This window comes from Dermacentor albipictus, chromosome 7, assembly GCF_038994185.2.
Source record: "Dermacentor albipictus isolate Rhodes 1998 colony chromosome 7, USDA_Dalb.pri_finalv2, whole genome shotgun sequence".
NCBI lineage: Eukaryota > Metazoa > Arthropoda > Arachnida > Ixodida > Ixodidae > Dermacentor > Dermacentor albipictus.
Genome location: NC_091827.1, coordinates 44,961,135 through 44,987,006, shown reverse-complemented (window position 1 = coordinate 44,987,006; position 25,872 = coordinate 44,961,135). Strand labels below are relative to the sequence as shown.

The 25,872-nt window shown below is 48.1% G+C and overlaps 1 protein-coding gene across 1 annotated transcript in view; it reads right to left on the bottom strand.

Annotated features, from left to right (window-relative positions):
- Positions 1 to 355: 355 nt before the first annotated feature.
- The window catches only part of LOC139047387 (uncharacterized), a 31,236-nt gene continuing 5,719 nt past the window's right edge, over positions 356 to 25,872 (bottom strand). The window contains exons 2-5 of the mRNA XM_070521212.1: positions 10,112 to 10,318; positions 6,985 to 7,316; positions 2,376 to 2,635; positions 356 to 970 (exon numbers count right to left, since the gene is read on the bottom strand). Coding sequence (XP_070377313.1) covers positions 513 to 970; positions 2,376 to 2,635; positions 6,985 to 7,316; positions 10,112 to 10,285 — 1,224 coding nt within the window. The 5' untranslated portion in view covers positions 10,286 to 10,318 and the 3' untranslated portion in view covers positions 356 to 512. The remainder of the gene's footprint in view (positions 971 to 2,375; positions 2,636 to 6,984; positions 7,317 to 10,111; positions 10,319 to 25,872) is intronic.

The following is a 25,872-nucleotide window of genomic DNA, read 5'->3' as shown; positions in this document are numbered from 1 at the left end:
ACTTCTTTCGTGCACAGCAAACGACGTTTCTTTCTTTTTCAGCGTGTAAGCTGCAGAGGTAGACATTCTATTGTTATCGCTTTTATCGAATTACGGTGTCTACACTACTTGCCAGACATGCATTTTTTTGTGTTCTAACCATGTTAACTATATTGAGCACAAAAATGAATTATTATGGTACAGTTCTTTTTTTTTTAACGAGCCCTTATCCGTTCCTTGTCCAAATGTATTAAAAACAGTAAAAATGTTGTATTACATGTGTCTGAACGACAAAATGCAGGGATCAATCTGTTTTTTGAAATCACAGTGGAGTTTTTGGCAATGAATCGAAGGTATAGCTTCTCAATGCCGGATATGGGCTGCAAAACGTTACGACATCCTACACAGGGATCGTTGGATCGTGGAAAAGTACAGTCGCGCTTCTCTGTCTGTCCGTAAAGCTTCCGGGTTCACGCGTACGACGGCCTTTTGTGAGACAACTCGCAAGTCCGATCGCACGTCACGATGTTTGGTCAGGCGTCCGCAGCGTTCATCCAGTGCCGGGACCGCTCTATCTCGATGTCTGGATCTTCCATCTCCAGCACGAGAGACATCAGGCTGCTCATGCTGGGCACGGACTCGTCGCTCCCTTCGGAGGACGTGCTGGCACCAGCGCCGCTCGTCTGCCAAGATGACGGCTCGCGGGCATCGCCATGGACGTCAACCGAGGCCCCGCCTGCCGCAACGGTCGCCGGCGACCACCAGTCCAGCTGTTTGACGTCGCTCCCTTCGTAGGAAGCGCTGGCACCAGCGCCGCCCGTCTGCCAAGATGGCGGCTCGCGGGCATCGCCATGGACGTCAACCGAGGCCCCGCCTGCCGCAACCGTCTCCGGCGACCACCAGTCCTGCTGTTGGACGTCGCTCGCCGGTGGTCCCTGAGGAAGCTGCACTTGCGGCCACTGCGGTTGTCCTTGCCACGACGTGCTCGCAGCTAAAATGCAAACGAGACAAAAGAAGACAAAAGATGAAATTGGCAGTTTCGCCCTGAAGGTCCGAAGCGTAGAAAGCGATAGCGACGCTTTTAAGTTCGTGGTTCGAACTCCTCGGACGGTGTTCCGTGTACCGATACACGGGGGGTTGACGCGTTGGCGCAGCACGCAGTACGCGATGCAAACGCGTCTGCGCTGGAGAGACAGTGCCCCGGCAGCTATGCCGGGCGTCTCACAACGGCGGATTAGTGACGAGGGCCACCGCCAGCGGCGTTGCAGACGTCTAAACTCTAATGCTCCTGCATTGCTAAACTCGATGGTGCATGCCGACAGAGAGCCGTCGGCGTTTTGTCAGCGCCCAACGAAATGATTAGATCTGTAGGTTTAGCTTGACGTCTCGAGACATGCGCCGTCAAAGTTGCGATAAAGATATGTTTCGTGCATTGAAGCACAAAAGTAACTGGTACGCCAATGCATTTCGTCGGAAACTTTGAAAATTATTATCTCCAAATTGGTGTAGCCCTGAGAATTCGTTCCAAGTGGATATGCCTTGTAAGCTCACCGGCTACAATTCGTAGGTTGAAATATATGCGTAAAATAATTAAGTTAAGAAAAGTTAGTTAGCGTAATTTGTTAATTATACAGCTAAGGGTTTTGATTTCTCGTACAAGTAATGGCCGCCTCATCAAATAATTTATATCAAGGGTTAGAATTGTGCCATTTGCCCACGGAGCAAGAAACATTTAGGAGTGGAAACTCCGCTGTTTGTGGCGACCAGAAAAGGTCACAAGCCCGCGGAGCCGTTATCGTGCTGGCGGCGCCTGGCGGCCTGGAAAGAAATTACCGCCGTTGAAAGCGCGCTGGAGCCGCCTGCCCGGGCGCTGCATTTTTTTTTTCGCTGCGGCTTCTACGACGCCCCGCATGGCGCCGCCACTGTATACGACCCCGTCGGCGCATACAACAATTGTGACCTTATCTGGTCGCCCCCGCTCGCTCGCGCTGACGGGAGTTTCACCTCCTAAATGTCTTACTCCGTGTATTTGCCACAGGCAGTTTTTAAGAATTTGGCGCAGCTAAGAAAGACCATATATCCCAAACCAAAAGGAAGTGCTGCCCACACACACACACGTGTGTGTGTGTATGTGCGTGAGCGTGAACGATAACAAGGGAAACCGAGGACCTCGATTTCTTTTTTTAGAATCACGACCACCGCCAACAACGAACGAAGCCAAAGAAAAGCATTAATTATTAATGAATAATAATGTAATTAGGCGAAATGCAAAAAAGTCCGACTTGCTCCAAGCGGTGGCAAACAACGTTACATTCTCTCCAACTACGTGGCACCGGCATTATTTCTTTTTTTCAATTATGGCACGAGTTACGTAGGGACACGTGGCATGTACTCACGAGCAGCGACGCCGGACTGTTGGTACTGGACGTAGTCGCGGTCTGATTGGCCCCCGCCGAATGACACGCACGGCGCAGAGTGGCTGAGGGACGAGTTGAGCGGAGGCGGTGGCGGCCTGGTCGGATACAGCGACTCGAAGCTGCCGAACTGTCGGTTCCAGGGTGCCGCCACGTTAGGCCTAAGTTCCACCGACGCGGACAGGACTCGCTCGTCGCTGCTGCTCAGCGCGGGAAACGCGGATGACGGTACCGCGCGAGACCTGCACCGTGGCAACGGAAATTAACGGCGCGAAACAGACAGCGACGAAGGAAAACAAGAACACAACACCGGCGCTGACTTACATTTCGCCCCACCACCAAGTCGCGCAAGTTTCTCTTCTGGTCCGTGGCAACCAATTGCGGCAGCCTTACGCGACTTGTGTCGGGAAGGACGATATATGGACAGTGCAAAGAATCGTGCCCTTACACGAAATAAAAGCAGATTCAGAGAAACTACGAAGGTTCGTAGATGTGTTATATGGAGCCTGTAACATGTCTGCAAAAAGCCTGCGACCTTAGATATTTTGTTCAATATTAGAGGTTCCAAAAACAGCCCCTTTCGTATAGTCTGCGGTACAGCCCGCATGCACTCTCATACCGCGCTTCATTGAGCAGCGCCACCTGTGGGAGAGATCTCGATCGTCCGTAGCCTGTGAAGAAGACGGTAGCCAAACGAAGGTCCCGTGTTGCCGGTCGCAGCGGCACCGATAAGACGTGCTGCAGGCCTCACCTGCGCACCGTTACGTATAGAAGAAGCTACGAGAGACGTCAGGCTCTCGTGCTTGTGTTTGTCTCGGGCGAAATAACCCTCCGAATTTCTCATTAACGCTAAATTCAACATCCTTTTTTCGCATGCTCTTGTCTCGTGAGCACGCAATGAGTTGGAAGTGCAACAACGTATTCATACTTAAAGCTCAATAATGTCGCTTACGATTGCTTGCGCTTAGTACAAACTGTCCGAAAAACCGCGGCAGGCACCCGCGCGATCCCGCCGAGCGACCGCTCTTTCTCAGGAGTGTCGTCTGCCGAACAATGCCGAAATTTTCGCCACTGGTGGCGGTGTTCATTGTGCCGGCCTAAAGCCCCTCAATTTTCCAAAAGTAGCGCCATTCTTAGATCTTTCCGCCACCCCGCTCACCCAGGCGCTTCCTCCTCCACTCCTCCTGTCGCCCCAGCCTCCTCCGCTCCCCCATTGGCCAATCTGTGTCACGTGAAAGCGGGCCCCGCGCTTTTGTATATTTTTTCCTTTCCGGCGCAGAGCAGGCGCCGCGCTTTTGTATATCTTTTCTTTCCAGCGCGCTGCGACCCCCAATCTTGGGCCTGCGACCCCCATTTTTGGGCCTCCGCGACGAAGTACGGCAGGCGGTTTGAAGGAGCGCGGTAGTTTTATACAATGTGTTAGGGCCGAGTGCTTAATTGCGATGCCGTGCTGCTGCGCCTACGGTTGCCACAACAGACCCAGTGACGGCAAAAAGCTTTTTGTTTTACCATCCGCCGGGCGCAACGCAAAACGAAGAAAAGTGTGGATTCACAAGATCGGGCGGGCTGACTTCGAGCAAGTGGCAAAGAACGCGCGGCTTTGTTAAGTGACACGGCTCCTCCAACCTCTTCTTTTGACGCCCGTGTCAAAACGGGCCCGTGTCCAGTGCATTGGGGGTGCGTTAAAGAACCCCAGCTGCAAAAAAAAATTAATCCAGAGCCCCCATTATGGCGTGCCTTATGAGATCGTGGTGTTGGGATGTAAAACCCAAGAATCAACTTTTCTTCTGTCTTGTGTGCCTTGACTGTTCCAGTTAACGCAACACTGCTTCCTTGTGAAAACTTACAACGCAAAAGAATACAGACGCACGTAGTATACAGAGATAAAATTAGCACTTCAACAAAAGTGTTGCTGGTGCCAATGAGGGAGGGGGATAATTATTTTCTGAACCTCTTTCCAGTTGTCCCATCAAGTTCCTTCTTTCTTTTCTATCAAATTCTAACCATTTGCACTGTAATAAATAAATAACGATTTCATATGCTGGTAAGTTGTTAAAATTATCTATACCGCCTATGTGTGAAAACGTTGCTCATGGCCACCACAACCTGTGCATGAGCTACGTACATCTGTAAAAGGCGCGGAACAGAAACGGCCCTGCTGCCAGGCATTGCTGACCGCAGACAGTCGGAATCTCTCACGCGCCGGCCGAACAAAAGCATCCTGCAGGTACGTAAATTAACCTACGAAACCACGTGCACATACTTTCGCTCTGTCAAAACCTGAAACTCTGGTAATTACTCGCATGTCTGAGCACACCGCGTGCTTGTGTCGTGTTTCAGCAACACGAACTTTCAACGTGCGCGCGCTTTACGCCTTAAATACGCCTTGAATAATGGTGCTTTTCTCTATTTCTTCCGCAAATCCGACACGACATTCTTAAGGCCAGTTACCGACTGACAAAGCAAGATCTAGATTGAAAAAACTGCTCCGCAGGACTCGAACGAACTTTTCCGCGGATTTCCTCCCGTAGCGTGTTAGCCGTCGTCTGCTACGGCAGGCCCACTGCCGGCGGCGCCACCGTCGAGGCCGCGCCGAGCGGAGGAGGAGAGAAGTGAATGGCGCTACTTTGGGAGATTGAGGGGCTTTATGCCGGCCTAAAGCCGCTTAAACTTCGTAAAGTAGTGCCACGCTTTGAAGAATCCCGCCTCCTCCTCGCGTGCTCTGGCCGAAGCCAACGCCGCATCGCTATTGGCCTAATAGCATCATGTGGGCCGTCTCGCCGTGCATCAGCGCCATTTTTGCTCGAGAAGCGTCTACGGAATGGCGAGCAGTGCATGTCGGCGCCGTTGCTACGCTCGAGCAGTGTAGGCGGCGCCACGGTCGAGGAGGGAGCGTGAAAGAGAGGAGAAACGAGGAGGAGGGGAGGCGGAGGAGGAGAGTGTCACTACTTTACGAAGTTTAAGGGGCTTTATGCCGGTCTAGGGTGCCTCGATGTCAGCACAGCGTGGTACTCGAGGCACCCTACACCGGCCTAGAGTTACTGTGTATACTTTAACTCTACACCAACCTAGTGCTCCTGTATACGTTGGAACTTATACAGCAACTATGCACCGACCTATACTCTGTTTCGCACGTAGCGGACACAGGTGTGCGTCATGTTACTTGGTGTATCAAATCTCACACGTTTATGTCGCAAAATACGGCATAGTTACTACATTGAAAGATTCGTGAGTCTCAACTTGTTAATACCGCCCGAATGAGTGGAGTGACACGTTTCTGCGACCAGCCACAGCGCACCGCTTGAGCTTGCGACGAAAACACAGTAAGCCGCTTACTCGATATATCGCAGAGATGCGCAAATAACGCCTGATTTTACGGAACCTTACGTCCAACAGTTGTAACCGTAATACATGGGCTAGCTATTCCGTAGAAAGCGTCGCAGATTTAAAAAAAAAGGCAGTGCGAAACGCTCGGAGTGATACTCGTATAACCGCACTACTTTCCTATAGCTTCCGCGTCGTCGTCGGCTAAGTATGAAATGATGCATGGTATCCCCGTATATGGCTCCCGTACAGAGTACACGGCTACCGTAGGGGACCATATACAGGAATGCTACGCCAACCGACGCCACGCGGCGATTGCAAAGTACTTACAGGCCTCCATACGCAATACAGATAAGTCAACAAGGAGGTATAGCAATTTGCTTGAATTGTGGAGAAATTCGACAGATTATCAAGCTTCTTTCATAAAGGCGGCCATCACTCCTATAGAGAGTCGTCTATATACACTTCACATGCCAAGCGCGGAATTCGTGCCATTGGCGGCCCTTCTAGTTGCGCCAATAATTCGCGGTGGCTCGATATATAGTATACCGCCGCCCTATATAGTGCTCGAAACATGCAGTGTCTCTACGCTACCTGGTGCCGTGTGGCGACTGCACACATTACCTGTAGGCAGACGATGTTTGTAATGAAGTGACGAAACCTACTTGAGGTCTGCATAGACGTTTGATAGACTCTGAAAACTTCATTTAAAGCAGTACTGCCATGATATTTTCGATTCGCCACTTTTTTTTTGTGTTAGATGAAAGTGCGGGACGTCGAAACCATTGGGGAATATAGTGGCAGGCCTCAGAGCGCGCTAAATATTATAGTTATATAGCTTTTCTACAGTCAGTTCCGGCTTCGTTTGCCGGGAGATTACTGTGTCCTGACGTCATGACGCGTAGGGGGGTCACGTGGGAGCGACGTTACAGCACTCGCAAACCGTCTCGCGCGATCGCCTACTACACAGGTAAACGTCACGATGTCCTGCTCTCCCGTGACCACCCCATGATGTCACCTCCTGGTAAACGAAGCCGGAACTGGCTGTAGAAAAGCTATTAAGTTGTTTAGTGCCCTCTGAGGCTCGTTTGTATTTTTTTCTGGGGTTTAAATATCGAGCACCTTCCAGCGTCGAGGAGTGTATAAAAGGCTTCGCTCGGGTTATAAGATGCCGTCTTGCCTTCTGCTTGAATCTGTGCAGCTGCTTGTAAATAGCGAAGGATTGTATATGTACGGGAGCATCCTCGTAGCAATATACAGTACTTACACTCTGCCGTCCCATCGTGGCTGCGGAATCGCGAGGAAGTCGTGTCCTGTGTGAAAAGAACCAAGCGATGGCAGGCTCTGCTGCGGTCGGGTCTCGTTTCCCGCGAGAGTGTGTGACTGCACCGGGAGTCCGGGACAGACGACCATGGTCGCAGGTGGCACAACCGCAGGCGATGCCAACTGGCGGCTGTCCCCTGTGTCTCGTGGGGAAGCCAATGGTGACGGGTGCGCGTTGGGGCACCCTGGCGGTGGCTGTAGGTTGTGCACGTAGCTGTCACCGATAATCCTGATTGCTCGCCGCCGGAGCATGGCACGCTTGTTCTGGAACCACGTCTGCAATAGCCGCCGCCACGTTAGGGTTAGGAGGGCAATGGGATGCAAAGATTAGAAAAAATGGGCGATTTGGTGTGGGTGCGTTGTTAGGAGAGCGCGAAGGGTACAAAGGCGACAGAAGAAAGCAGATACGAATAGAGAGCGAGTGACAGTCGCAGTACGATATTGTACCGGCCATTTCAGTCAACGGCTTTTGATTGTGTGCAATCTACGTACAGTGAAGTTTGCTTTTGATGCGAAAACAGCAAATGGCCCATGGAGCGAAAAAGCCGGCGTCTGTAGCAGCGAAGCGGCCCCTAAATTACCATTGGCTGCGACGCCACGTCACAATGTAAGCGCGCCTAGACGGAGCAGAGCGGGCGAACGGAAACACCTATGCAGCCGCAGAGCGCCAGGTGTTGCGCGAGGGGAGAGGGCACCGCCGCGACGCCACGTCACCCTCGCTCTCGATAGCCGGCACTGCGCTGGGCTTAGCTGCTGCGCGTACCTGCCGGCCTTGGTGGCTGCTGCTGCTTCCTCTGTCTCTCGTCGCGCTGGACGTCGGCGGCATGCGGCGTTGGCAACGCAGGCTCCCGCTGCTTGCTTTCTCGGCCAGCACGCACCGCTATGGCACATCATTCGCAGCGCAAACAGCGTTCATTTGGACATTAATGTTGTCGCATTCACAACTCGTATCAAGTGCTTAAGAGGAAGCTTTAGCTCGAGTGCTCCTATCTAAATACATGTAAAAGGAGAATTCGTTTTTTTCGGGAACCGCTGCACTAAATTTGACGAGGTTTGTTGCATTAAAAAGACAAACTTAAAATCTAGTGACTGTTGGTTTCGAATTCTTGAGTTAGCTCGTGAATTTTTTATTAAGAATTGGCAAAAATCGAAAATTCTCAGAAAACGAAACTATCAAGCTTAGAGCTCTGTAGCTCAACCACTAAAAGTGATAATACAATTCTGTGAATTGCATCTAATAGTACATCTAAAGCGGACAAAATTGATATGTTACACACGAGTATAAAAAAATTAATCATAGGAAAATAGTACTTTTGCAAAACCGTAGTAACCAACGTAACAAATTCACGTAAGATATAAACTGACATATTGAATTTGTCCGCTTTGAATGATCTAATGGACGCCGTTTACAGAACCGCTAAATCAGTTCTTGATGCAGAGCTATGAATTTGTAAACTTCGTGCTTCTATTTTTTTCAAACGGTCAAATATTTGAAAATCGTTGTAAGAAAAATCAAGCCCTAAATCGAAATTCCAATTCCAACAGTCACTAGAATTTAACGTTCTCTTTCAAATGCAACCAATTTCATCAAAATCGGTCCAGGGGTTATCTCATAAAAAAGTTTTTGCGTTTTACATGTATGTGAATAGGCCGCGTCGGAGTTGGGCCGGAGCTAAAGCTTCCTCCTAAGTATTCTTGGATTAGCTCAGGTTTCATAACGACGTTGTAATTTTTGATCGGCATGGTTTTCCCGTTCTTCCTGATCTTGAGATTGTTGCGGTTAGGGTGGCGTTCAGTGCGTGGAACCCACCCAGCCCATCGACTACGACGTCAAGTTGTAGAAAAGGAAGGAAAATGGTTTATTTAACTTAGTGCAAAAGCCCACTCCATGCAGGAGCAAGTTAACGTCTCAGTTCACATCAGGACCCTCTGTCCTCACTCTTGAAAAGTATCTGCTTTTAATCCCGTCGTCTTCCCTAGGCGAGTCGACTGGGGAATCTGAAGACTGTCCAGCAGCAAATCACCATCGTTGACTCAGTTGTGAAGCACGCTCTTGCTATCCATAACTCGCAGTTACTCCGCCTCAAAGCAACTGGTTTGGAATCTGTGGAAAGAAATCATCCGGAGACACCTGGTTCGTTCGTCGTTGCCCATTCGCTAAGTCTTCGCTCAGTCTGCAAGGTGAAGGGCGGGCTGGGGGCCTTTCGTGGAACCCTGCAACAGCCGGTTTACACGCTGTCTTGACGGCTGGATAAGTGCCGAGGGATGGGTGGTGATTTGACTCGTCTGATTAATTGCGCCTATCCATTCGTTGTCGTGGTTCGATCTCTCCCGTTCATCCTTTTCTCCGGTTTCCAGGCGATGGTGGGCAGAGCGCTTTTAGTTGTTGTCCACGCTGCGCTGACTTCTGATCAGGAGGTGCGGCGGTTTGATACGTGGCACATATTCAATTGACTTCCTTGGTGGTGTCGAGACGTAACAAGTTGCTCACAGGCAGTGAACCCACTCACCGTCTCAGCAGTGAGTGACTCGCCGAGACAGCAGTGAACCAAATACCGGTCCTGCGTGGCAGCTGCGCAGGCCCACGTGGTGGGAGTTCTCGCAGTTGTGCTGCGTGTGGCCAATGGATGGGCGGCAACCGCTTGTGACGTACATGCTGACGTGTCAGCGGCGCTAAGCGCTCGTTCTTGGCAGCCTGGCGGTCTTCGCGTCGGCGGCCCCTCAATATCGGAACCTGCGAGGCATAGCTCAGGTGGCAGCAGCTGGGCGTTGCACTTGTACTTGTACTCCACTTGTACTTCATGTTATCTCTTGTCATCACTTGTACTTCATGTTAGAATGCGCTGCCTTGGGGGACTGGCCTCTTACTTTCCGTCAGGCGTACACCTTCAAGGCGTTTGATGCCCGCCGATAATGTCATCGCATTGAGAGCCTCTTGCTCGGAACAGTGTGCCGCAAGATGTTGCTGATATACTTCGATTCAGGCAACGATAGAAACTATTTGCCTATTGTGAATCCTGTTACGTCAGTTCTCCTATAGACATCGCGACTCGACGCAAACTGCCGCTTACCCTGGTCTGCTTGGTGGTGATGCCCAGTTCACCGGCGAGTTGCTCAACCTCCTGACGTTCGATGAACTGCTTGCGGCCGAACACCTCTTCCAGCCTGTCCAGCTGGCTGCGGCTGTAATTGGCCCGGGGCACCCGAGTTCCGTCGGCTGCTGCTGTTGCCGGTGGAGACGCCATGTTGGTTGTCAGGAGGTCGCAAGGGGGAGCCACCTGAGAGAGAGAGAGAGAGGGAGGCGCCGGTTAGTTTACACTCGTAACCACGGGATGGCGTGGTGTACGTCGATACGCTAAAGCCGTACCGACATGACGTCATCGACTTGTATGGGCTTTGAATGAACGCTCCCGAAACACTCAAAGAAATATTAGAGACTTTTAGCGTGTCCGGTATTCGGGCAAGCGCGGGCGGTTTTCCGGTTTAGCGGGGGCGTCAACGTGAGCGGCCAGATTGGTGGCGCCAGCTCGTGGCGCAAAGCTCAACCACACAAACACAGAGCTAATTTATATATTCTGCTCAGCTGCTGGCGTAAATTTTCGACAGTGGCGTAATCGTGTTCACAGTTACGCCGCTGCCAAAAATTTGCACGAGTGGCGAAGCAGGATATGGTGAGCTACTGCAGCTTTAGCTATGCGTTTGCCTGGTTGAGCTCTACAACACCAGGCGGTTTCACCGCTCCGGGCGCTCAAGTTCTTACGCCCCGACCATCCGGTAATCCGCCCAAACCGCTCCCATTTACCGGAATAGCGTACAAGCTAAACGTCTCTATTGCTGGAAAGCCACGGAGCGCCAGAAATAATTTGGTGCAATAGCATTCTTACGGGAGGCATATGCGTAGTGACGCAATTACCCAGAAAGTGATCACGTGGGAGCAGAACAATAGTGAGGTTTTTAGCACTGTCTCTCTCTCGCTGAGTCGCCCGCATTAGGCCGCGCAACGACTGGTCATCGACAAAAAAGTCCGTATTTCACCAAGCAAGGTGCACAATACAACTCCTGATCACGAATGCGCGAGTCCTGATGATATTACGCACTGAGTTAAAGTCGGTACTAGGCGTTTCTGCGAAGACCTTTAACCAACTTTTTTTTAGATCACATGTGGCAGATAGCACGATTATAATCCTCGAACTGGATTACTCAAACAGGCGGACATTATTTGCACGAAAAAAATATCAAAACGCATAATTCAATAATTAACAAACAATTACTGATTCAGATTTACCTACCGTGCGGCACATAGCGTAATTTACAAATTGTAGCCGGAGAGTTCTTAAGGCTGATTCACTTGCAAAGAATTCGTAGGATGACATTAGTCTTTAGATATTACCTAAATCCCCGAACTTCGCGAAGAAATACATTGGCGGTTCAGTTACTTTTGTGCTTCAATGTATCGAACGCTGTTTTGTTAAATAAAGTAGTTGAAACGACATTGCATTTTTACCGCAAGTATGATGGTGTACAGCTCGAAAATGGTGTCGCCAACATAATTATTTTCGAGTGGTTATGCCTTGCGGTCTAGCCGGCTACAAATTGTAAATTGCTACGTGTGCCGTAAGGTAATCAGTTTATTTATTTATTCATTTCCTCAAAGGTCTCTGTTGAGACATTACATGAGGGAGTGGGGAGTTAGTGACAAAGAGATACTACAAATTACAAAGGGATATTTCCGATGAGTCGCTTGAATGCAAGTGGGTCGATGATAGTGGCAACTTCGGCGGGCAGGCCATTCCAGTCTCGTGTTGTGCGCAGAAAAAATGATTGCTGAAAGGTAACGGTTAAAATCTTATGTGTCTTTTTTTTAATTCGACGATTAGGCATTCCTATTTATTATGCAAGTAGTGTTTGCCTCTTCGAGGGGACCATCTCACGAACTAAAATTGTGCTATCAGCTACAGATGATCTTTAAAAGAAATGCTTATAGTGGTAGCAGAAATACTTGGTATATGTATATAGATTACATTATTAATTTGATATTTAGGAGCGCTGTTTCCGCAGGGGCACTTGAAGGAAGCAATAGCATCCTATTCTTCAAAAAAGTTGGGAGAAGTGAACAGAATTGAATTGATCATATTCTTGGAAAAAAGAAACATACAAGAAAGGAGTAATCACTAAAAACTGTTTGCATTTTTTACACGCATAACTACTTTACAGATACTTGCTGAGAATGAAAAGCCTAACTATAGGCCTATCCTTATAATCCTCTCATTAAAAAAATATAGGTTGCATAAAAGCTTATTGAATCCCATATCTTTATACTTACTTGGAAAATATCAGTTCGCTAATGACAAGACAGTGTGGTTTTCGTAATGAACACTCAAGAAATACCGCCGTGATGGCAGCATTAAAACTGATACTGAAGATGGGAAATTAGTTGAATCAAATAATTCAAGTCATGAACCGAACAGCCCAAATGCGTACGCTTCTGTAGTTGAATCAGTTTTTTATTAATTTCACTGAAGTGTTCGACTCAAATAATCATTGTGATGAGTAAGCTCACGTACTCCTTTACGAAATTGCCGCACCCTCCCTCCAACCCCCTTTAGAAATAAAGATACGAAGTTACCTTCAAAACAGGCATGCATATCGGGAATAATGCCTGACACCAAACAAAATATCGGCGTTAAGAAAGGTTGAATTCTTGGCTCGATATTGTTTTCAATTTACTTTAGTGTCTTGCCTAACTCGCAACTTCGCCAGTAGCGAACGTCCCCACCATATTCTCTTTCGCCTATGACATAAGCGAACTTACAAACGGGCTCATTGATAACATTGTCGAACTCTAATATTCATGGTGCGAAGCAAATAATGTAATGATGAAATCTCAGCAAAACAAAGCACAGGGTGTTTTCTCCGGGCTATAGGAAGACAACTAACATATCTCCAATATATTTTACCTCGTTTCCTATTTGACTACGAATGAGTGCACCTTGGTGTCATTTTAGCGTAGCAGTTAAAGGCGACATTAATATTTTAAGGGAGCACACATTACAAAGCCACATTATTTACAGCATATCGTCTTCGGGCCTTACCTAATGTTATTATTATCTCCTCTTCAGCTGGTTCAAGATCGGGAATTTCGTGTTATTACAGTTTATTGTTTTAATGCACGCATGAATCCAATTTTCTACAAGTTCATATATATTACCCATAAAATAACTCATTTATACAATATTTCTACTACAACTACTTGAATGGCATATGACCCTAGTCTACGGTTCTTTTATTGGACGAAATATATACGTAGTCGACGCAAATTATACAGGATTAGCTTTAATTTATAATGTGTTATCTCCTATAGCCCACAACCGCTTTGGAGAGCAGTCTGTCGATGTTTCCGGATTGGAGCTGAGGACATACTAAATGGATGTCATCGCTTTGCGAGTGTATTTCACTTATAGATATATAAAATATATAAGCGACACGTTCTTATGCATCACTGGTCTGACTTCCTTTCACTACACTTATCTATTACTAATTTTCTGCAAATGTTAGTGCAACTGCTCACATTCAGTATTCAGTAATAACAAGAGGTCCCATTTCAGTAATGCGGTCTGAGATATCTTTCTGTGAACTTCTGTACTTTCTTCTGATGTATACAAAGACTAGCAAAACATTTACTACGACTACTTCTACTACTAATACTATTACTAACAACAACGACGACGACGACGACGACGACGACAACAACAATAATAATAACAACTACAGTGTTTACAAACCCACAAAAACGATATCGCTGTTGTGCAATCTGCATCTGTTATAAATATCTGAAGCGGGAAATTTTTGAAACGCGTTTCCAGTTTATACCTGTAACTGGTTACAGCGATTACGCGGATTTCGCAAAAGCGCTTCTCACACATTAGTGGTACACCAATTTCGTCCGTGTCATGGATGCCTCACTATATGTGCGATTTCGAGTATTCTGATACCGTTTCTTTAATGCAAAGCGTTCTTCGCTTCCTCACAGGTATATGGATTTGGCAGGCTACTGTCGGACATCTTCGACAAAAAGAAACGCGTGACCGGCGGTCGGATCTAACACCAAAACAGCAGCCATGCAGGAAGAAAATAAACTATAGGAACGAGAGAGCATTAAACGTAACCAGACCACATATCATATTGACCGCAAATAAAGGCGGGGACGGTCTTTATTCGCGGTCGACATGATATGCAGTAAACGCCAACTAGACCAAACTGAAGTTCTTCTGTAACCAGACCAGCCTCGGTACACGAACACTGCGTTACGCTGTGTTGATAGTACAACACGTGACCTCAGAGACTTATCGTATTGGCCGGGAGTGTTTGGTTCCCGGTAGTGTTTAACCGATGCGCACTCGTTCGGGGCCGCCCTGCCGTAGCTCTGCCTGCGGAGCGGGAGCGCTGTAAACCATACCGCGCGCGCTATGACGTGTTGATCACACGTAGGGCCAACGCGTCTGGCTTCAATCACTGTCGCGCAATTGCTCCCTTCGAGTTATTTTCCTCGTCCATTACAGCAGCCCGACGCTCAAAGCACTAGGCCAGTGCCGCACGCGTACTTCTCTCTCGTGCCAACACCAACTTGGAAACGTCTGATGATGATAGCGATCTAAAGAAAGGAAAGACGCTTCTTGATTCTGCAACCCGTGAGGGAGCGCGGCGAAGCGTCGTCGGGGGAGAGGGAGTGGGAAGTGAAAGATGGCGCGATCGTCGCGTGCCAGTTCGTCGCATTCTTCCCTCGTGATAGTTAGCGCTTTGAGATGCCGTCTTTGACTGTACTGTCTTCGGGATCGGCCCGCAGTTTTCGTCATACGGATGTCTACACAGTTTGCGCGAGCAGTACGCTTATAATGCAATTGCACATTAACCCTTTGACGGTTAGCCGTACATGTACGGCGGCGGTTTTCTGTCCCGCAAGGTCTTCGCCGTACGGGTACGGTTTCGACCCTCCGTTTGAAATTTCGCGCCATAATGACGATGCGCGCTTACTGGGAGGTGCTGCCACCTCTTAGGTCTTACAAGAAGCGTTTGAAATTTGTGCTACCTTCTTGAGGAGATAAACAGAACTGACTTCAAGCTTCAGCGCGTAGCGCAGACTGCGGCCACACCCCTCTTGCGGTTTCGGTTTCGCCGCGTGATCGCAACGGAGGCGCGCGAAAAGTCATTTTTCTCTTTGTCGGCACTCTCTTGCAAATGCTGTGGAAGCTGATTTCTATCTTGATTGGCGCTGCTCTTAGCTTGTTCATAATCGCCGCTCGCGGGGTATTGTCGCTCTCAGCGGCAACGCGCTTTCGGTTCCGCCGCAACGGAGGCGCGTGAAACGAGATTTTTATCTTTGTCGGCACGCTATCGCAGGGGCGGCGGAAGTTGATTTCTATCTTGATTGGCACGACTCTTCTCGGTATTCTCGCTCTCTGCGGCTGCGCGGAGACTCGTGTTTCAAGGAGTACCACCCTCTAAAATACTATTGAACATATTGCAGTTCTGAGTGATGCCGACGCCAAAATACTGTTCCCTAATTTTTTTTACTATTTATTCCCGACTTTATACACCTTGTACATTCAATATCTGCAATAAAATAATTTGACCACCCGGGAAAGTTTTCTTCAAAATAATTCGACCCTCAAAGGGTTAAAAAGAATCCATGCCCTACACAAACGGTACATTTAAACTTTCTTTTTATTATTATTTTAATGGGGGACGAGCACTCGACTATAACGTGTTGCAGTCCGCCTCTAACTTGCATCGTCTTTTTAGCAAACGAGCTCAAATATTACGGCCCGTTCTTCAAGTCAATTCTCGTGTAACAAGTCGAATATGATACCGGGTTCGTGCGCAGGGAGCATCAGCCACGCCGGACTGGAGCGAGTACAGGAACACAGGACACCAAGCGCGAACTGTCAACTGTTTACTTTTCACAAACTATATGGAGAATATATATGTCGCCCAATCGAATGCACAAAAATGCCTATGCACGTCATCGATTGTCACTGATTATGCTAATTTCTCTCTCTCTGTTTTCTTCTTTACGGCGAAGCTGCTAGCCAGGCACTTAGTGTCCATTAGCATCCGGCATATTTAGCGCCCGCGTCCGTCATCAAAAATGTGGGCCGACCCCGGCCGCAGTGCCGGGACAGGAGCTGCAGTGGCTCGCACCGCCTTAAGGCAGAGGCTTCGAGCACTCAGCCAAGTGAAGCGAACAGTGCGTACATTCTTTGGAATCACGCATACAACATGCAGAACAGCACGCGTTTCAATAAAGAACAAGATCGAAACAAGCATCCAAACCGCATAATTGATGATAAGCCGCTCGTGATAGCAATGCGAAGCACGTAGCGCTCTCCGGATACGTTGTTGCGGATACAGGGCGGCGTTCAGAGCATGGAATCCGCCAAGCCCATCGACTACTACGTCAGGTTGTAGAAAATGAAGGAGAAAGGGTTTATCAGCTCAGTTACACGGCTCCAGTACGGAAGCTCACTTCATGCAGGAGCAAGCTAAACGTCTCAGTTCACATCAGGACCCTCTGTCCACACTCTCGAAAAGTTTCTGCTTTTAATCCCGTCGTCTTCCCTAGGCGAGTCGACTGGGGAATCTGAAGACTGTCCAGCAGCAAATCACCATCGTCGACTCAGTTGCGCTCATGCTATCCATAACCCGCAGTAACTCCGCCGCGAAAAAACAGGTTTGGAATTTGTGGAAGAAAGAAAGCATCCGGCGACACCTGGTTCGTTCGTTGTTGCCCACCCAGTCCTTCGCTCAGTCTGCCAGGTGAAGGGCGGGCTGAAGGGCGTCTAATTAACTGCGCTTATCCATTCGTTATCGCGGTTCCCTCCCATTCATCCTTTTCTCCGGTTTCAAGGCAATAACGGGGTGAGCGCTTTCAGTCGTTGTCCACGCCACGCCGTTAGGAGGTGCGTTGGTTTGACACATGGCAAACTTTCAATCAACGCCCTCGGTGGTGTTGAGACGCAGCAATGTTTTCGCGGTATAAGATTACTGCTGCTCAAGCTGCTGCGGCGACGGCAGATTACGAGGTGGGGTGTGACGTCCCTAGCCTTTCGTGTATGAGATTACAAGCATCGCAACTGATTTCAATATTGTTGCAGCACCGCTATGTCCGGCGGCGTGCTGTCCAAATCACAATTACTACCATTACACTAAAGTAATAAAGCGTTGCATACCCTATCTCATCATTTGTAGTGGTACGGTTTTGGACGGCGTCGCTATACATCCATTTTCGCATAGCCGGGATGGCGAGTCAAATTTTTTTTCTTCTTTTTTTTGTCTCAGTGCTCGGTGTCCTGTGTTTGTGTACTCGCTCAGGTCTGGCCCTTTCGTTGTTTTTAGTGCACGAACTCTGGTATATGTTTAACCAACTACTCCACTGCCACATTTTTCTTGAATATTATGCAGAATAACTTAAATATGTTTATTGTATTAGGATATCAATTACGAATATTTTTTTTTTTGGTGAAAAAACACTTTTGAGAAACATTTTTGGGGGCACGCAGCTGAAGTATGTTCTACTTATTTTAGTTACACTTGGCTTTCTTCTGAGCCATAACTACAATAGCGGATGCTATCATTCCTTCGAAAACATTTCTAAAATGTAGACATAAACGTCGACCCATATTTTGATAAGGACTTAAGTAAAACGAGAACTCTTAAGAAATCATGCTTATTTTGGTTTGCTAGGCATGACAGTTATGCTGGAACAAAACTTTCTCCTTTCCCGTATACTTAGATATAGTATACCTCTTTTTCCACCGTCATCACTTCAAAACAGTTAATTAACTTCAGAACAACATCTCGCACACTGTAGCACGCTAGCGGCAGCTCCAGCAGATGGACAGAAATCGCGCAGAACTTCAAAAACAAATTAAATAAAAGAAATATTAAACGGAGATTAGGTAAGTTCTTTAGGGAAATATAGGGCAACAGAAAAAAATAAACAAATAAGGAGCTGCCTGACTTACGCGAAGGTGCAACAAACGACGCGTGAAGCAGACGACGACTTAAAATGCGCAGACGAGGCGAGCTGGTATTCCATGCAGACGACGTCACGAGCAGACTTTTTCACACGAGCACAGTTATGGAAGCAGACGGCAACGATTCCCAGACTTGGCACCGCTGGGCGGTGGAGGCGGAATTTGGAAAAAACTGTCTTGTTTCTCGCGTTTCATTTTGTCGCCGTCTATACGCGTGTCACAAGGGAAAAGAGAAGCATTCCGTGGGAGCGAATGGACCATGTTTTGGCGCCTCAAGACGACACAGGAACACGATATAGCGTACGAGGAGAAGAGGGATAAACAAACTATCAGGAACGCGTATCTCCCCTCATTTCCTCGCTTGCTCGGAAGTGGCCACCATTTACGTGGAATAGCAAGCTAACGAAAAAAAATAGAAGCCAATGAACGTAACATGATCAAGAAACGCCAATGTATGAAAACTTCTAACCCTACAGCTAGAATAGAACTGGCAGAACTTTCGAAGTTAATCAACAAGCGTAAGACAGCTGACATCAGGAAATATATTATGGATAGAATTGAACATGCTCTCAGGAACGGAAGAAGCCTAAAAACAGTGAAGAAGAAACTAGGAATTGGCAAGAATCAGATGTATGCGTTAAGAGACAAAGCCGGCAATATCATAACTAATATGGATGAGATAGTTCAAGTGGCTGAGGAGTTCTATAGAGATTTATACAGTACCAGTGGCACCCACGACGATAATGGAAGAGAAAGTAGTCTAGAGGAATTCGAAATCCCAAAGGTAACGCCGGAAGAAGTAAAGAAAGCCTTAGGAGATATGCAAAGGGGGAAGGCAGCTGGGGAGGATCAGGTAACAGCAGATTTGTTGAAGGATGGTGGGCAGATTGTTCTAGAGAAACTGGCCACCCTGTATACGCAATGCCTCATGACCTCGAGCGTACCGGAATCTTGGAAGAACGCTAACATAATCCTAATCCATAAGAAAGGGGACGCCAAAGACTTGAAAAATTATAGACCAATCAGCTTACTGTCCGTTGCCTACAAACCATTCACTAAGGTAATCGCAAATAGAATCAGGAACACCTTAGACTTCTGTCAAGCAAAGAACCAGGCAGGATTCCGTAAAGGCTACTCAACAATAGATCATATTCACACTATCAATCAGGTGATAGAGAAATGTGCGGAATATAACCAACCCTTATGTATAGCTTTCATTGATTATGAGAAAGCGTTTGATTCTGTCGAAACGTCAGCAGTCATGGAGGCATTACGGAATCAGGGTGTAGACGAGCCGCATGTAAAAATACTGAAAGATACCTATAGCAGCTCCACAGCCACCGTAGTCCTCCATAAAGAAAGCAACAAAATCCCAATAAAGAAAGGCGTCAGACAGGGAGATACGATCTCTCCAATGCTATTCACAGCGTGTTTACAGGAGGTATTCAGAGACCTGGATTGGGAAGAATTGGGGATAAAAGTTGATGGAGAACGCCTTAGCAACTTGCGATTCGCTGATGATATTGCCTTGCTTAGTAACTCAGGGGACCAATTGCAATGCATGCTCACTGACCTGGAGAGGCAAAGCAGAAGAGTGGGTTTAAAAATTAATCTGTAGAAAACTAAAGTAATGTTTAACAGTCTCGGAAGAGAACAGCAATTTACAATAGGCAGCGAGGCACTGGAAGTAGTAAGGGAATAAATCTACTTAGGGCAGGTAGTGTCGGCAGATCCGGATCATGAGACAGAAATAATCAGAAGAATAAGAACGGGCTGGGGTGCGTTTGGCAGGCATTCTCAGATCATGAACAGCAGGTTGCCATTATCCCTCAAGAGGAAAGTGTATAATAGCTGCGTCTTACCAGTACTCCCCTACGGGGCAGAAACCTGGCGGCTTACGAAAAGGGTTCTACTCAAATTCAGGACGACGCAACGAGCTATGGAAAGAAGAATGATAGGTGTAACGTTAAGGGATAAGAAAAGAGCAGATTGGGTGAGGGAACAAACGCGAATTAATGACATCTTAGTTGAAATCAAGAAAAAGAAATGGGCATGGGCAGGACATGTAATGAGGAGGGAGGATAACCGATGGTCATTAAGGGTTACGGACTGGATCCCAAGGGAAGGGAAGCGTAGCAGTGGGCGGCAGAAAGTTAGGTGGGCGGATGAGATTAAGAAGTTTGCAGGGACGGCATGGCCACAATTAGTACATGACCGGGGTTGTTGGAGAAGTATGGGAGAGGCCTTTGCCCTGCAGTGGGCGTTACCAGGCTGATGATGATGATGAACATAACACAGCAGATTGACGTCAGTACTGCGTCACGTTCTGCAAACGAGGCTTGAACCAAGCGGAAACTATATCAGAGGACGGAAATTGGTTTCGCGCGGTTTGTTCGCATTAGCGCCTCAGGACAGCCACTGATGCATGGTATATCCTCGAGCGAGACCTTGCATATTATGTATGATGCGCGTCGTCTTCAATCCTTTTCAAAGCTAACTCGGAAGTGATTTCGTAAAATATTCATCCCGGATATACAGAAGGCTACTCGAGGTTGGTTGTCGTGAAAAGTGCCACCAACTTGATGTATATGCGTCGTCACAGGCGACAAAAAAGTACCCGTGATTAAGTGCCCTTTCGAATACGGTGAGTTGACATTAGAGAGTTTTAGGTTAGGAAACGCAAGCGCCTTGCGTACCTAGTCTAAAACTATCTATTAAAATTCAGGATGAAGCGTCAACAAGCCAACCTGCCACGCAGTGTTAAGCCTTCGCTAAGTGTTCAGGCAAATAGAACTGTTTTTTTACCGCTTGGAATATGAGGAGAGTGTTACTTCTTCCACGAATGTGCTGGCTTCAGCGTCAAGCCTAGATATTTAGGAGGAAGCTCCAGCTCGAGGTCAACTCCGATTTATCTATTCAAGTAGATGTAAAAACGCAGTTCATGATATAACCGGTTGAGCGATTTGAATGAAGTTTGTTGCACCTGAGAGAGATGGCGGAATTCCAGCGACTCTAGGAAGTAGAATTTTAATTTTGAACCTCGAATATTTTACGAAAATTTTCGAAAGACGGAAAGTCGCAAAATAAATAAAAATAGGAGCACGCAGTTTACAGCTCCGAAACTATGCACTGAAAACATATGCCGGAATTTTGTATAAGCCTCAACTGTTAAAGTATCTCAGCTGGACAAGTGTGATGTATGAATATGCTGCTTGCGTTACAACGTTTAACAGAATTTCACAAAAGGCCTTACTCACAAATTAGGGGTATACCTCAAAGCGGCTTGCAATGCATAATTTTTTTTTACCGCTTTAGATTTATTATGTGGTGCAGTTTACAGCATTGTGATGCCTTCATTTATTCATGTGTTGCAGAGCAACAAACTTGCTAATATTGTTTTTAGAAGCTTTGCAGTTTTCAGGAATATTGCTAAAAAAACAAAACAAAACAACGATGACATAAATTGAAAACGTACTCCTTATCGTTAATGGATTAATAACTACTTCGCTTAAACGTAACAAACATGGTGTGGTTGGCGAGAAAAAAATCGATTTCTCCGTTCTCAGGCATGCATAGAGGTAGGAGCTCCTGACATAAAGCTTCCCAATAAAGGAAAAAAAATGTTCTTCACGTTAGTAACACGCCAGTCGGTTATAAAAACCAACTGGAACAGTGTCTATGCCCCCAAGCTGTTTTCGGGTCCGAGGAGGATATGCGTATATACTATAAGGCCGGAAGAAAAAGTTCATTGACTGGAAAAGGCAGAGAAGTCGGCCGGAAATATTTATGTAAAAAAAATTACCGACGATTACGTTACTTCCTAATGCGAAATTTGAGCGCAGCAAATAAGCTGTTTCACCTTTTCGATAGATTGAGGCAAAGAAATCGAGCAACACATGTATGCGCTATCACAGAATTTTTTTTTTAATTTTTCACACGTATTCCTTTAACAAAGACTCCACTAACAGTTCTTGACAGTCATGAAGGAAGCTTTGTGGTCGGAGAAATAGACTGATATATGTTCGACTTGGTACACCAATGCTTGATTCTCAAAGACGAGATCTATACAAGTGCCTCGCGAGTTTGTCACAGCCGTGGGACGTGTTACGAGCGAGAGGAACGGGATGTTCTCCCGCATAAGTATTAGGAAATTGCTGTTTGTCTTTATGTCTACATTAAAGTCCCGTCTCGCTCATAGCTCAGAAAGAACTGGCAGATAATTTCGCAGTGGCGAACGGCAACGGCAATTTCGTCTCGGGCGGTGCACATATACAGATCCGCCGCCACCGATCTGGCTCTCTGATTGCCATCGCACAGGGCGAACGGCAGCGGCAATTTCGGCTCAGGCGGTGCACATATACAGATCCGCCGCCACCGATCTGGCTCTCTCATTGCCACCGCACAGCGGTTGCATTGGAGGAGGAGCGAAGAAAGGAATTAAGTTCGAGCCGGCGCTTTGACAACCGGAGACTCGCAGGAAGAGGGGGGAGGGGGGCGGCGTGTACACCCAGCGGCAAACGATGGGGGCAGAAGCGCGTGCAGCAAGCGGACAACACGATAAAGGGAGGAGGGAAGAGATAGCAGCGACTGACTGATGCCGCTGACGCCGATAGTGAGTCAACCCCAGCTGCGGAGTTGGTTTCAGGGACAACGCCGCCGATGCCGACACAAACAATATGATACCCTCGCTTCCGCAGCGCTAAGAACCAGGTCTAGCCGTGGGAAGGTGGTCACGTATTCATCGACGTGCCGGGGCCTACGTGAAATAACCGGCGCGTCGGCAACTGAAGAGCACCCTATCCGCCACACAAGAACAGGGGAGGGGGGGACCCTTTCCTCCTCTTTCTGCATGGCGGCGACGGTGTTCTATGCAGTCACGTTATCTTGACTCTCTAGCGGCGTCAGCGGCATCCAGCGGTATCAGTCGGTCGCTGCTAGCGCTGGGGGGATGAAAGGGGGGCGGAGCTGGTTACGAGGCCGACGACAACGCCGACGACAACGCGAAACCCAGGAACGGACGCCAAAGAGCTGCGCTCTAATAAAGGTGGCCTTTAATAATAAACGACCATACACAGGCTTTCGTAATTTCGAAAGCAAAGCGGCAAGACGAAGCAATACGGAAGATGGATAAATGTAACAAGTTCTGGACGAAAAAAAACAGCCTGGCAGGGCAGTGAAATTACGCATATATATTTTTTTCCAATTGGCTTTTGCTCGATGTGCGGCCCTGTGAAATTTCTGCATTGTCTATCCCCTGGGGGGATATAAGAGTCTTCCTCAATCGTCGACGACAGCATACTTGCGACATTACTGCCAGCAAACACGAGAATGTAAACGCGGTCATGGGTCCCTCGATGTAGCCTAATCAGCGCACGTGTATATACCGCTGGGAAAACTTGTTTTCCAACCCCGTGACGAAGCGCGACGTTTCCGATTCCAGAGCTGGAAGTCGCGCTGCGAATTTCTCAAATTGTCCATTCTCAATACGGCTTCGACCAGTGTGGCACCGAGGGTTGAAAGGTCGAGGGCGCGGCGTATTGTTCTCCGCACACAGTGGACTTAGTGACCCCGTGTGGCCAGAGGGTGGCTAGGGTGCTTCGATGCGCGCACCCTCTCGCACGGCGGCGGAGGGGAGCGCTAAAGCTTTAGGGAAGCGGGCGCATCTGAGGCACCGTAGCGGTGGCTTTCCAGGAAAAGCCGACACCGCTCTCGCCCCCCCCCCCCTCCCCTCTGCATGAACACAGAATAGGGCACTGAACCAGTGGCAGAGAGTGGGACACCAGAGTGTATCATTACTAATGCTGAACGTGGGCTATAGTTGGCTACTGTTTTTCAGTATGATGTGTCTGCTGTCGCGTGCAATACTAGCTGCAACCCGGTGCCCGTGGTCGAAGGGGCCCCGTGACAGCGCGGGGGCAGCCACGTAGAAAAATATCGAAGAACACCGTGTCAATTACTGGTATACTTAAGAAAGGCACATTTCTTTTCTGTGTGTCGGTGCTGCCACGCACCCAGGGGGCACCTTTCGTCATGGCGACCGCGTTGCAGTTCATAATGCACGCGACTGTGCCTATCCTGCACGAGCCATGTTGTAGCGTGCACGTATGTAATAATTTTTAAAAAATGAAGAAAGGAAATATACGTTGTTACAGCGTTACAGAGGAGACGAATACAGTAAACGCGAACTGCACAAAGAGAGGCGCGTGTAACCGCCGCAACTGCGTGGAAGAAATATACGCGCGGTTGGCAACAGCGCGTTACTTAATGGTGCCACATTTGCATAAGCGAAAAGAACAAACGGCTCACGGTTACTGAGACCCGTGGAAACGATCGCCGCATTACGCGTATTCTTGAGGGAGCACGCTTGGCTAACCTACACTTATTTTTTTATTTCGTGTCGTCACCACACAAGTTTCGCCATGTGTGCATGTGACAAGATCCTTTACAAGTTTGTTCCTCCTGCACTTTGTGGAACCTAAGTATAGACCGAGATTAATATGTTCCACACACACAGCCAAAACGTACGCGATTAAGAATGATACATGGCAATGCTAGTAAACCAAGCAAGTGGAACATATTCGCACGTATACACGTACAGTCGCGGACAGAATATTACGGACCATGATATCTAAGAAAAAGCTGAATATCTCCGCAACCTCACAACGCAATCTGGTATTTGCATTTTGGACCTCGACTAGAATATGCTAACAACGTTGTCGTGGGCAGTTTTACTGGTTACTGCTACAGGCTGCTCGGGGATTAAACTTTTTCGGAGATCCCGTGGTCCATTTTATTCTGTCCGCGACCTTACTCAGTCAAACATGCGTGGAACGAGGTCAGGAGTCTGTAGCCCACGTGACTTCGACCGGCCACAGCTGGCAAGAGTGGTCAATGCCAACTATGCCGCTGATCCGTTTATACGAAAAACAGCCGCTGAAGTTCGCGGTCAACGACCTAAACGTCGGCAGGTCCGATGTGGTCGCGAATTCGGTTCACGGATGCAATGGAGGCATTTCGGCGGCAGAGAAAGGCAGGCAACAGTTTGCTATACCTTGAATGCGCCTTTAAGAGGTCCTAAATATAAAAGACAAAGGGGGACGACGACGAAGTTACTCAGTGCTAGAACGCACCTGTGCCAGCTAGCCAGTTTTTCGTCAAATTTTCATCAGTCTCTGGAGCGCTTTCCGCGTCCTGGCTTGAGGTGATGGACGCGGAACGTTCCGCAGGCTCGTGCAGCCAGAAGTCTGCAACTGCAAGCTCTTCTATGAGTCAAGGCACCTGGTCAACCACCAGTGAACGCCCCAGAGAGACTCTTACTCCTGTGGCCATGGATGCACAGCCTATTGCCGGCCCGTCTGGCCAGATCACTACATTGACAAGCTCCTCAAGGAAACGAGGCACCTGGTCCAGCACCAGTGAAGACACAGAGGTCTACTCAATCACAGGTGACGACTCATCCGATGACAGCTTCGTGTCGGTGAGGAGCCGAAGGGCTAAAAGGAGGCTTATCAAGGCGTCGTCACCAGCGAGTACGTCAACCATGCAGGCAGGCAGTGAACGCTGGCCGCACACCATCCTCTTCATGCCAGTGGATTCTTCCGTCAACCTTCGAGTATTGAACAGGCAAGCTCTCTCTGTTTTTCTTGAGGGAAAGGCGCCAAACGAAATCAAGGAAGTCCGGCTGAACACACGAAAGAATGTTCTAGCTGTCGATACAACCCGTGGAACCACGCTGGAGACGCTACGACAGATCACAGAATTGGGGAACATAAAAGTACGGCCGATCATACCTATGGATG